This window comes from Ips typographus, linkage group LG14 (assembly GCF_016097725.1).
Source record: "Ips typographus isolate SLU linkage group LG14, UJ_Ityp_2.0, whole genome shotgun sequence".
NCBI classification, from domain to species: domain Eukaryota; kingdom Metazoa; phylum Arthropoda; class Insecta; order Coleoptera; family Curculionidae; genus Ips; species Ips typographus.
Window position 1 is genome coordinate 5,729,064 of NC_138435.1, and position 13,453 is coordinate 5,742,516.

A 13,453-nucleotide genomic window follows, 5' to 3' on the forward strand; every position below is an offset into this window, starting at 1 on the left:
ATTAAACACAGCAAAGCGTCTTCGCTTGTGCATTAACTGCTTATCTAACACTCATAACACAAAAAGTTGCAGATCTTCTGGTTGTAGACGTTGTGGTAAAATTCATCACACTTTATTACATTTTGAAACTTCAGATCGTTCAACTGACAATAACGTACATCAACAGACAAGTAAACAGAGTGCACCTCTTGAACAGCCTACAAATCTAGTAGGCCATATAAATACTGGTTTGGAAAATCAGACAAGCTGTCAAGCTTTACTTTCCACTGCATTAGTCCAAGTTTTGGACAAGCATGGGTCATATCATCCTTGTCGGGTCTTACTAGATAGTGGTAGTCAATCTAACTTTATCACAGAGCAGTTTGCTAACAGGTTACATCTAGACAGACACAGTACAACTCTCATTATTTCTGGTGTAACTGGAATGACAAACAACGTTAATTCACTTGTAAATATAACCTTCAAGTCTTTTGTAAATAACTTTCAACATAAGTTGGTTTGCTTAATTGTTCCAAAAATAACTGGACAAATTCCTTCCTTACCTGTCAGTAGATCTTCGTTACTAATACCTAGAAATATACATCTAGCAGATCCAGATTTTGATCAACCTGCTTCAGTAGATCTTCTAATAGGTGCAGATATATTTTGGGACCTTTTATGCATCGGTCAAATTAAACTTGGTACATCTTATCCTATCTTGCAGAAAACTAAACTAGGATGGATTATTTCTGGCCCCATTCCTATCAATTCACATTGTAACTTTTCTCAGTGTCATTTCTCTACTGAAACCGCCTTAGAACGTCAACTTTCAAAGTTCTGGGAACTAGAGGACTGTCCTAAAACTACGTTTCTATCGCAAGAGGAGAATTTTTGCGAGGAACATTTTAAACAAAATACCTTTCTTGGTGAAAATGGACATTTTACTGTTTCATTACCTCTAAAGCACTCTCCATCTGTTTTGGGTGAATCTAAACAGACTGCTATTAAACGACTTCTGAATACTGAGAAGAAACTATCGAATAACTCTGATCTACAGAAACAATACCATGACTTTTTGCAAGAATACATAGACCTGGGTCACATGTCTCTGGTTGATACTGATCTTGACAATGAACCTACTTTCTACTTACCACATCACTGTGTACTTAAAGACTCTTCGACAACCACCAAACTTAGAGTAGTGTTTGATGGCTCAGTCAAGTCTTCCACAGGATATTCAGTCAATGATATCATGATGGTTGGATCGAACATTCAACACGACTTATTTTCCATTTTAATTCGTTTCAGGAAACATAACTATGTATTAAGTGCTGACATTGCAAAAATGTATCGGCAAGTCTATATTAAGGAAAATCAGAGACAATTACAAAGAATTCTTTGGCGTTTTAGTCCGAAAGATAAAATATCTGTTTATAACCTTAACACTGTTACTTATGGTACAGCTTGTGCCTCCTTTTTGGCCACTCGGGCTTTACATGAAGTAGCTTATCTTCATGTAAATGATTGCCCTAAATTAACTTCCATAATACTTGACGATTTTTATGTAGACGACTTATTGACTGGTTGCAATACTATTGAGCAATTAAACGAAATTAAGTCTTCTATTACTGAGCTTTTGCAAAGGTACGGTTTTACTTTGCGAAAGTGGTCTTCAAATTGTCCTACTGTGTCTGATAACGACACCAGTCATTTTGAATTTGCAGCTGATGTACAAAGTAAAACATTGGGTCTTTTGTGGAACCGCCACACTGATACTCTGCAATATTCAGTAAATATGCCTTTATCACCAACTCGAATTACTAAACGGCAAATTCTTTCATACACTTCCCAGATTTTCGATCCGTTAGGATTACTTTCACCTGTCACGATTACTTCAAAAATTATCATGCAGGAGCTATGGAAGTTAAAACTCTCTTGGGATGAGTCTGTACCTGCAAATCTGCACACAGTCTGGTCCACTTACAAATTTCAATTAACAAAATTAAATGATATTAAATTTTCTAGGCATGTATTGTCCAAAAATCCATCTAACATACAGCTTCACGGATTTTGTGATGCCTCACAGGCAGCTTATGGCGCCTGTATCTACATTCGTTGTATTGATTCATCTGATTTAATATCGTCAAATCTACTTTGTTCAAAGACTCGTGTTGCACCATTGAAAGTGGTTTCAATTCCAAGACTAGAGCTATGTGGTGCTCTTTTACTGGCTGAACTTGTCAGCAAAATACTTTCAATTTGTGGAATAGACTTTGACACCATTTCATTGTGGAGTGATTCCACTATTACCTTGTCTTGGATAAATACTTCTCCCCACCTTCTAAAGACTTTTGTCGCCAACCGTGTGTCACAGATTCAATCTTTTACCCAACCTAACAATTGGCACTACGTTAAGACAGACGAAAATCCTGCTGATCTCTTATCCCGTGGTTTGACTCCGACAGAAATAATGAACTCCAAGCTATGGTTTCATGGACCTGATTGGCTCACTAAACTTGAAACCTTTTGGGCTCCTCATGACATCAAGATCAAACAGCTTAATCTAACTGACATTCCCGAATTAATCATCAAACATCAAGTATTTCACATTGAGCAAGTAGTACATTTTGACATTGCCAAATATTCGTCATTGTCTAAATTAAAAAGAGTACTTGGTTACATTTTTCGATTTAAAAACAATTCTTCTAAGTCCAAGGAATTTCGGCAATACGGTCCTTTAACAACTCAGGAATTGTCATGTGCTTTTTTTCACCTTATCAAAATTGTACAAATTGAGTGTTTTCCTGAAGAATATTCATCTTTAAGCAACAATTTGACTGTAGCAGCAGAAGCAGATTACTTTCTCTTAGTCCTTTTTTTGATAAGGAAAATGATCTGATAAGGGTAGGAGGACGCTTACGACACTCTACATACGAGTTTCAGAAAAAGTTTCCAATCATCCTACCACCCAAACATCACCTTACTCAATTAATTGTACAACAGGAACATTCACGCTTGATGCATGCTGGTCCTCAGGCGCTTTTAGCTTCCATCAGAGAAAGATTTTGGCCTCTTTCTGGACGAATGTTAGTTCGAAAGGTGGTTCATAATTGTGCCAAATGTTTTCGAGCAAATCCTATCCTACAACAGCACAAAATGGGTGACCTTCCTTCTTCTCGAGTCATGCCCTGTCGACCTTTTTTAATAGCCGGTGTGGACTACGCTGGACCTTTTTTATTGCGAGATAGGAAAACCCGAAAATATCAAACCACAAAGGCTTATATTGCGCTTTTTGTGTGTTTTACTACCAAGGCAGTTCACATTGAAATTGTCAGCGAACTCACCACTGAATGTTTCTTAGCGGCTTTGCGGCGTTTTATGTCCAGACGTGGCAAGTGTTCAGAGATATTTTCTGACAACGGAACCACTTTTGTAGGCGCAGATAATGAAATTAAATGCTTTATTTCAAGAAATGACAAGACCATCTCTGAAAACCTCTCTAACGACGGCATAAAATGGAATTTCATAGTACCACGCGCTCATCACTTTGGCAGGCTCTGGGAGTCAGGCGTCAAATCAGTGAAATTTCACCTTAAACGTGTAATCGGTAATGCCGCACTTACTTTTGAAGATTTTTATACTGTGCTTTGCCAAATCGAGGCTTGTCTTAACTCCAGACCACTTTATCCACTCTCATCTGACCCTAACGATCCCACTCCTTTGACCCCTGGCCACATGTTAATTGGAGAACCTCTCACCACAATACCAGAACCCAACCTGCTTTTGGTCAAGGAGAACTACCTAAGTAGATTTCAGCGACTGCAACAATTACTGCAGCACTTTTGGGCCAGATGGACCAAGGAATATACTTCTCATCTTCAACAAAGAGTGAAGTGGAAGGAAAATCATCCACAACTGTTACATCCTGGTGCACTGGTGATAGTGAAAGAGGACGGCTTGCCACCTCTCAAGTGGAAACTAGGCAGAATTACTGAAATTCACCCAGGGAGCGACAACATAGTTCGGTCTGTTACTATTCGAACTTCAGGAAGTGACATCAAACGACCAGTGGTAAAAGTTTGTGTTTTACCTATGCCCAATCAGGACTGAGTGCGCGGCATACATTTTCTATTTTAATATTCGACCTCTTGAAACCCGTAGGTTTTCAAGGCCGGCGGCATATGTTGCGAACGAATCTGTTTTTTATAGCGCTAAACACGGAACGCTCCTGTGTGTGTCGTTTTTCATTTCGGAACGCGCTGCTCGCGAAAAGAGACATTGCGTTTTTACCTAACCTAACTTGTTTTTGGGGTTACTATTGATCTTGCACGGCCAGTGTGGTCTAACTTACTTTTTCTTGTTATTTTATTTAAACAATAAAGTTGTTTTAGATGTTATTCTACGTGAAATTCTTAAAATCTACACACCCGTACATTACAGCCATCTTGCCAAAAGATGACACTGGCAAAGTTGCATTGGTTCTCAGTTTCTTCCAAACATAGCTAATTTTCTCTCTCTTCATACTGATTTCCGGCTGCCAAACTCTAAATAAATTTTGGTCTATATTTATGGCAGGTAGTACATCAGTTTCATTCGGAATAACTTGTTTTTGGACAAACTATAATGATTTATGATTTCTCAAATATTTTGACCCTTCGTCTGGGGGTTCATTTTTAAGTTTTTTAGACTTTTTATAGGTCGTCATCTAATGGTAGTTTTACCTTATTACATTTTGTGAATAGTTTTATTTCTTTATAAGAAGGATTAGTTATATTGTCGCAGATTCCAACATTTACATTCACCATACCTATCGTACAATACACTGAATAATCGTTTCTGTCAGCAAGTCTGGTAGGAATCTGGGTCAATCGACGAGTATTTATTCAGCAAGGCTGGCCATCTAAAATCACTGGTCTCCGGGTTGGTCGGCGAGCAACATTCCCTAACTTGAAGTGGTGGGTCGGCGCGCTACCCTCTTAGGATCCCAGGCTGAAAAGAGAAGGATTCTGATGGAAGGAAGTGACCGTCAGAACCCTTAACCCTGTCAGTTGTTTACTTGGTCCTTTGGTCACATCGTACAAGAACACCTTGCGTGCCCCTTTACGGTGTAGCTGAAGGGCTAAAACCAAACTCACCCTCCCCGAACTTCCATGCGCTCAACGACGATTACGGCCGTGTTGGCCCTTCTATTCTGGGGGTAAGAATAACCCCTCTTAAGTGTTTGTTTTACATCATTTTTATAATAAACGAGGCTTGCCAGTGACCTAAGTTGTTTCTCTACCATCCCTCACTACGCACCCCTAAACGTGACATGGTGGAGGCGCTCCGTTCAATCCCCGTCTATTAATCCTCATATTGAGACACACCCTCGTAATCCAAGCCACTGAAGGCTCAAGAGGAAAAAGGAATGAATAAAGGGTATAACCTGAGGTCAATAAAGCCAGACAGCCCGTTTGAACCAAGACATAGGAGCTCGAGTGTGGGGGATACACGAAGACAGGAGCCAGAGGACCTACCTGAATACATCACCCTCACTGTAGTGAGACAGAAAAAGAAAGCAATAGTTGAAAAGAAAGAAGGCGGACAGGGGGACAACGAGGATACAGAAAGCGAACTCGACGTAACAATAAGAGAGAAAAAGCAGAAAGAAAGTGATAATAGGCACCAACGCCATGGCAGACGTTACAATCTCCACTGTAGAGAAGGAGAAAAAACACCCGCACTACCCCAGTTCATCAGCCCCCCAACTTTCAACCCCTGTACAGACTCAGCACCAGTATTTATAGCTACCTACGAGCGAACAGCGGTGGCTAACAACTGGAATGATGCCCTAAAAATACTGTACTTTCACTCCTTCTTACAGGGGGCTGCAAACATATGGTACAGGGAATATAAAGAAATATACCCCTACAGTAACTGGCACCATATCTGCCAGGCCTTTAAAATCGAGTTTAGTGACGGCGACATCAATTCACGGCTACTCTCAAAAGTGCGGGAAAGGAAACAAGGGTCCCTGGAACCAACAAAAAACTACTTTTACGACCTAACGGTTCTATACGAAGAGTACAAGCAAGTGGTAGACCTTGACGAGTTCCAAGAAATTTTTCACAACGGCCTAAGAGACGAATCCAGAGCAAGATACTACTGGCTCAAGCATTTCCCCAACCGGGCCCCTCAAAACTTGGATGAAATGAAAATGCTCTGCATTACAATGGACAACGCTCCTGTAGAAACCACCCCACCACCAGCATTTAGACCCCAGCGCCAATTAGAGTACAATTCAGCCCCCAGACAACAGTCAAGCTACGAAATAAATCGCCCCTATCGAGAAAGAACCCCGCCACCACCCAGAAGGACGTACGTTATAAGGCGCACGCCACCGCCAGAAAGGCGCTACGTCTCCACAAGAACTAGAAACAATAGACCCGCGTGCTATAACTGCGGGAAACTAGGGCACTTTGCTGCAGTCTGCAGAAGCAAGCAGCAGTACCCAAACGACAGGGGGTGGCAAAACTAAGCCCTGTCACCCTCTCCACTCAGGGCCCAACGTGCTGCAAAATTCTACACATCAACGCGGTGGTGAACGGTTACTATGTACCAGTAATTATCGACACGGGTGCAGAGTTAAACATAATAAGCCACCACCTCACAGAGGGGGTGTACAAGCGTGGCCAACACCCTACCCTACTACTCACAGCAGGAGGACAAAGAATAGCTAGTCAAGGAGAAACATGGGCATCTCTTGAACTTAGGGGCAACAAAGTAAGAAAATTGAAAGTGAAAGCGACAGTATTGACAGGCCCACCCCAACCTTTGATATTAGGGATGGAATTTTTAAGGGAAATGAAGGCCTCCATATGTTTAATAATGAACACGCTCAGCTTGGCACAAAACATGATTATACCACTAAGACAGAATATGAAAAGCACCCACAAGCTGCACCCAATTGCCAATATAAAAAAAACACACAATCTTAAATTAGAGCCAACAGACAGGAAAGCAACATACGAAGCTGGAGAGAAGTTTTCCGAGAAATGCCCGGATCAATTTTCAGCTTGCCGAGCAACATTGCATGGGCCTTTGCGTCCTCCACAACGCCAAGCAAAGACAGAGGAGTCGGAAAAGCCATTAGAAATTACCTAGCGGAAAAAGAAACAGGCTTATTTTGCTTAGGCAGTACTACCAGCTTTCAGAAAGGAAACAGTCAGGTCTTACAGATGGCAATAATAGGAAATAATGGCGAATGCACGCCAGCCCAGACACTCAAAAACTGCTGCACTAAATTAAAAGAATGGACAGTACGGAACGGTATCTCTAACATAGCCATCCCGAGATCGACTGCCGCAAATAACAGAACCGACTGGACAGAAATTAAAAATGCACTCTACGAAGAATTCAAAGACACAAACTTAACGTTATGGGTCTCTAAAGATAAGAACCCGCGGCCAAAACCCCATAAACTGAGCAAAGTCAGCTCATGGGACGCCCTGCCGTACTTTGTAAAAGACGAAGAAAACATGGCTGAAAAAATAAGAATGTCTGAAGATTGCGTCCTTAATCCAGGGAAAAAGAAAACAGTAAAAGTTGAACCTCAGCCCCCAGGAAACGACAAAAAACTCATGGTGCCAAACGAAGGGTCCGCAATAACCTTTTGTGCAGCTTAGATCAGTCCGGAGAAAAAATCACGGTAAATCTGACAAACATAGGACCCACAAATAGAGTAATTTTCAAAGGCACAACAATAGCACGGTTAGATTTTGAAGAATGCTCTTGGTACAAAGCTAAGACCTGAATAATATGTCCGATACCGACTCGACTGATTCTTGGAAGTTATGTGTTCCGAAAGCCGCACGCCGTACCGTTTTAGAAGAGAATCATGATGCACCGACTGCTGGAATTATTACATTTAGAAATAGCGAAAACAACCGTTAGAGTAGCCAAGCGATATTATTGGCCCGGCATGTTTAGGGAGATTGCCAAGTATATACGAAACTGTTCGTCATGTCAACGTTTCAAGAGTTCTCAACAGCCGCTCCTGGATTTATGCAACCGTCCCGAAACAACCGCCCTTGGGAAACTGTCAGTACTGATTTAGTTGGTCCGTTACCGCGGTCCGCCAAAGGTAATAATTACCTGGTAGTCTTTTAGGATCGTTTTACCAAGTGGGTGCAATGTAGGGCCATTAGGAAAGCAACCGCGCGGGTAGTAAGTCAATCTTTCTACGAGGAAATCGTCACTCGTCATTTCTGATAATGGTTCCCAGTTCACTAGTCATGTTTTCAAAGATTTGCTCTCAGATCTAGGGGTAACCCATCGTTTTACACCTCCGCATACACCCCAGGCTAATCCTGTCGAAAGAACAAATAAAACTTTAAAAACCATGATTGCTCAATTTTGTGAAACCGACCACCGAAAATGGGATGTCCGTTTACCCGATTTGCTTTTTGCGGTTAATACCGCCAAACATGATTCCACAGGTTTTTCACCGGCTTTCTTAAATTTTGGTAGGGAGTTAGAGCCTCCAAAAGCTCTGTACCGTTTAAAACCGTCATCCGTTGCAACTTCTTCTTCCCCGACACATAGTGATCCACAACCGACTGATTTTCCGCTCATAATGAGCGCACTAAAGCTCTGTATGATATTCACGAGCTTGTCCGTTTTCACTTAGGTAAATCTTTTTCCGTGTAAAGTAAATACTATAACCTGCGTTGTCGCCCATGGAAATGTCACGTGGGAGATAAAGTTTTCCGTCGTGAAGTAGTCTTATCGTCTGCTGAAAAAGGTATCGCTGCCAAGTTGGCACCAAAATATTCCGGACCGTACACCGTTACTAAAGTTGTTTCTCCCGTTGTATATAATTTGAAAGACGTTTCTGAAAAAGGACTTCGACGAATCCACATTAAAGATCCACCGTATTTCCTTATCTAGTCAGTTTGCGGCGCTAGAGGGCGTTTTTAAAATTTCGTCCATTTTGAAAAATTCACAAATTGAATGTTTATTAAAATATCTAATGTTAGCAAATATTATTATTGAGTTTAAAATGTATTGTTATTGTTGGGTTTGTTTACTTTAGGATATTGATTTTGTTTTTTGAGGAATGATTATATAAGTTAGAGATTTACGAAAGAAGCACAAAGGTGTGCGCTGGCATGTAAATCGATAGAAAATGGGTAGTACCTGTTAATACGTTGACGGGCGTGTACGGTTTGAGTTATTAAACTTATTTTTGGGAAAACGGGCCTATTATTTCGAAAATACATCCTTACAAAGCAGCGGCGGGAATGTGCCGCGTGAATCTGGACTAAAACCATGCCAAATAGCAATGATGATGTGTCTTCAAGTGAAAGTGAAAGTGGTAAAGGGACAAGTAGATCTTGTGGTAGTGATGTGTGGAGAAAAAAATATAGGGGTGAGAGACAAACGTTAGTGCCATCGTCGAAAAAAGGAGATGAAAGTCAGTGTGTGAGACATAAGCAATTATCTAACGCGGAATCGAATGAGAGTCAAAGATTGACTCCAAGCTCACGTAAGCGAAAATCAAATGATAGAATAATGAATGATAAATCATCTGGTTCTGTTCATGATGGGCAACGAACGTCGCTGCCAGTTGTGAAATCTCAAGAGGCGTTAACATTAGATATTGCTATAAAGAAAATTACGAATTTGGAAAACTTGTTGTTAAAATATGCTGAAAAACAGGAAATTCAATCTTCTTTGGCATCTACTTCCATGTCTACCATGAAAGCTGATTGCATTCCACTTTTTAATCCTGGTGATGATAAAACTAATACCACTAGATGGTTACATAAGATCGACCAACTGGCTGAAATGGACAATTGGAGTGAACGAAACTAGATTAGCTGGTATAGCACGTATTTGGTATGATAGTTTGACTACATATGAATATTCTTGGAATGAATGGAAATCACTTATTTTGAGAACGTTTCCGGATGTTAAGGATTTTGCGACACTTCTCAGGACAATGTTGAACAGAATGAAAAGACGAGAAGACAAATGGAACAGTTATTATTTTGACAAGATGGGCCTAATTAAAGCTTGTGGTATTAATGATCGCAATGCTGTATCGTGCATTATAGATGGAATAAATGATATAAGTGTGCAAACTGGAGCTAAAACCGGACGATACGACACTCCTGAAGAATTGTATTCTAATTATTTCACTGCACTATCTTCTATGGACAATAACAAATAATATGATGAAACATCATTTAATAAACCAGTTACTGAGAGACTTGGTCGTCGTGACGAATTAATGAGAATACAATCGGTTCAAAGGCATCATCCATATCCAAAGGAAAGTCCTAGGAAGTTCAACAAGTTGAGATGTTTTAACTGTAACGAACTGGGCCATTTAGCAGATAAATGTTTAAAACCACGAAAGTCGTGTACAATCTGCAAACGATTGGGTCATGTGTCAACTGAATGTAGACACGGAAAAATTCTGCGTCTGTTTTACTTGCGAAAAGTTTGCAAGCATCTTGTAGCAGATAAAGATAACTAACTTGTTCTGGAGTTCTGATTCAAGTTGGGCCTAACTTGGACGCCATGCGACGTGACTATCGGAGGGTACAAAAATAGATACACGAAAACTATTGGTAAAGTAAAAGTAACTTTACAAGTTGATGAAGCTCAAAATGAACTGGACGCGTTAGTTGTTAAAGATTGTGTCCAGAATTTCTCGATGCTGATAGGAGAATCTTTTCTGAGGCAAAATATGCTGATATCATACAAAGATGATGTATATTATCTCATCAAGGAAAGTTGATTTGCGAACTTCCCACGAAACTGAATACCTCCCCAAACCCTGTTAAGTACGAGAAAAATCAAGTGATTGCAAAGGGCATGACTTGTTATACGGATTGCGGGCAATCTGATCTGACGGCTTTCTCGGCATTCGAAGTTGAATTAACGAAGTTCACACGTGACGATATAGCGCGTCAAATATCTGGTAGTCTAATCGAAGTAGAACGTCTACTGAAAAGGAACAGAAATTAATATTCAGCTCACTGATAAACGGTCCATTACGTACAGACCTTACCGAGTATCTGATGACAAACGAATGAAAGTACGTTCTATAGTTGAAAATTTGGAAATGAAGAAGAAAACCAACGACTGGAGAATGTGTGTTGACTATCGTGCATTGAACGCCAAAACTGTTAAAGACAGGAAACATCTGGATAGACTTGCAGGATGTAAATATTTTACTAGTTTAGATCTAGCTGCAGGATATCATCAGATACCGATGTCGAAAAGTTCGATTGAGAAAACCGCGTTCATAACGCCTGATGGGCATTACGAATATCTAAGAATGCCTTTTGGACTTGTTAATGCACCTGCAGTTTTTCAACGCACAATAAATCATGTGTTGGGACCTCTTAGATTCACTCAAGCTTTGGCATACATAGATGATATACTTTTACCTTCTTCTGAAATTGAGACCGGTTTTGAATCATTAAGAAATGTTCTTAATGTGTTTAGAGATGCAAGGCTTACACTCAATATGACTAAGTGGGCGGACATAACGGAGCGCCGACCATCGCTCTGACCATAGCATCGTACACTAGCATCGTTCACAAAAAATAATAAACGCATAGTTTTAAATGTGTATGGTCATAACGGAGGCCAAGGCCTGGCACCATCGAACCGAGCTTAGTATTTTTTAAACCAAGGCGCATGCGTATGCGCAACAATGGATAAGGAGAAATTAATCGGTCTTGTGTTCGTCGGGAGTCTATTTGGAACAAGAAGAATAAAAATCACCAGAACTGCATAATTTTAAACAAGTTATGGAAGGAAATAGCAAGTGAATGCGGTGTATCAGGTAAGTGACAAAATATTAGGATAGCTCAGCTGTGTTTATGACTTTTATTAACATTATGGTATTTAAGTTTAAAGTTTTAAGGATAAAGTAGGTTTTAAAACTTTCTCGTACAAATTTTGCTTCATCGTTTAACCTTCCTCCAGCGTTTCGTCGATTAGGTGCAATTTCATTCTGATTTCCAACTTGAAAATCCTGCAGGTTGTGTTCTATTCCTTCCATGTATATTATTGTATTGTGCAGAATACATATTGCTTTAACAATTTTGTCTGCTACTTTCACATCTGTAAGTATGGGTTTATCTAAAATTTGCCATTTAGCTCTTAATATGCCAAAAGCGCATTCTATAGTGCGTCGAGCACAAGACAGACGTTTATTAAACGTTTCTCTTTCAGCATTTAAGTCTTGCTTGCTATAAGGTTTAAGCAAGTTTGTCATCAATGGGTAAGCTTCGTCTGCTATCATAACATATGGCATTATTACATTTGAACCAGGAAGTGGAGTGTTGTTTGGCAAACTAAGTTTACCTTGCGAGAGCTTTTCATATAATAGAGATGCTTTAAATGTACCACCGTCATTCTGTTTACCATATCCTCCGACATCAATATTGATAAATCTATAGTTTGCGTCTACTAGAGCTTGAAGTACGATGGAAAAATATCCCTTAGTAGTAAAAAAACATTGAACCAGAATTGTTGGGACATCGCAAACGGATATGTTTCCCATCAAGGGCTCCTACACAATTAGGAAAATTCCAAGTTTTATAGAAATCAGCAGCAATTTTCTTAAAGTTTTCCTGTGAAGGAATTGGCATATGTTCTGCACAAAGGACCTCCCATAAACATTCCGTAACTTCTATGACAATATTTCTGATTGGGTTTTTTCCCATTCGAAATGAAAATGCTAAGCTTCGGAGATAACGGTGGAAAAAAACCTACAACAAAATATATATTTTCATATTTATTATTGAACAAAAACCACTTTTGAAAAACTTAATATTATGATATAAATTAATAATATTTTTTATTTTTTTTTTATTTTAATTATTTTTTATGTTTCAGTGGCGTCCGCAAAAGCGCAGTGGAAGAGACTTCGACAGACATTCATAAAAAAACTTTCAGAACAGCCATTAAAAAGGTCTGGTGATGGAGCTGATGAAGATGACCACGGAAAACTTGAATGGCCATTTTTCAAGTCGCTTTTATTTTTAAAGGACACATGTACACCACGAGAAACGGAAGGAAACTTTTCTGCAGAAGAAAATATGCCTGTTACACAAAGTAACACAAGCGATTCCGATGATGGTGATGAAAATTCTAGCCAAGCCCCATCAGTTTCTGAGTCAATTATTACTTATTCTATACCATCGCCAATCAGTCCGACAACACCAATGGTTAAAAGACCTAAAAAACTAATGAACAAAAAGGATGTTGTGGGTGAAGCATGAATTAGAGCGGAACAAGAGAAAATTGAATATTTAAAAAGAAAAGAAGCTAGTCGAAAAAGAAGGCAGGACATAGTTAGGCAGGACAAATAAAATACTAGATGAGGATGAATCTTTTTTTAATAGCATTTTGCCACATGTAAAAACTTTTGACCCACAAAAAAAATCACATTTTGAATAAAAGTGCTTGA

At 39.6% G+C, this 13,453-nt stretch overlaps 1 protein-coding gene across 1 annotated transcript; it reads left to right on the top strand.

The window, feature by feature from the left end:
* The first annotated feature begins 3,135 nt into the window (after positions 1-3,135).
* Positions 3,136-4,089, top strand: LOC145737487 (uncharacterized). Its single transcript, XM_081992192.1, has one exon. The coding sequence runs from the start codon at positions 3,136-3,138 to the stop codon at positions 4,087-4,089; it is 954 nt and encodes a 317-aa protein (XP_081848318.1).
* The last annotated feature ends 9,364 nt before the right edge of the window (positions 4,090-13,453 follow it).

What these genes read in the sequence shown, in the direction of transcription:
- LOC145737487 (XM_081992192.1), top strand. Translation starts at nt 3,136, where the DNA reads ATGGGTGACCTTCCTTCTTCTCGAGTCATGCCCTGTCGACCTTTTTTA.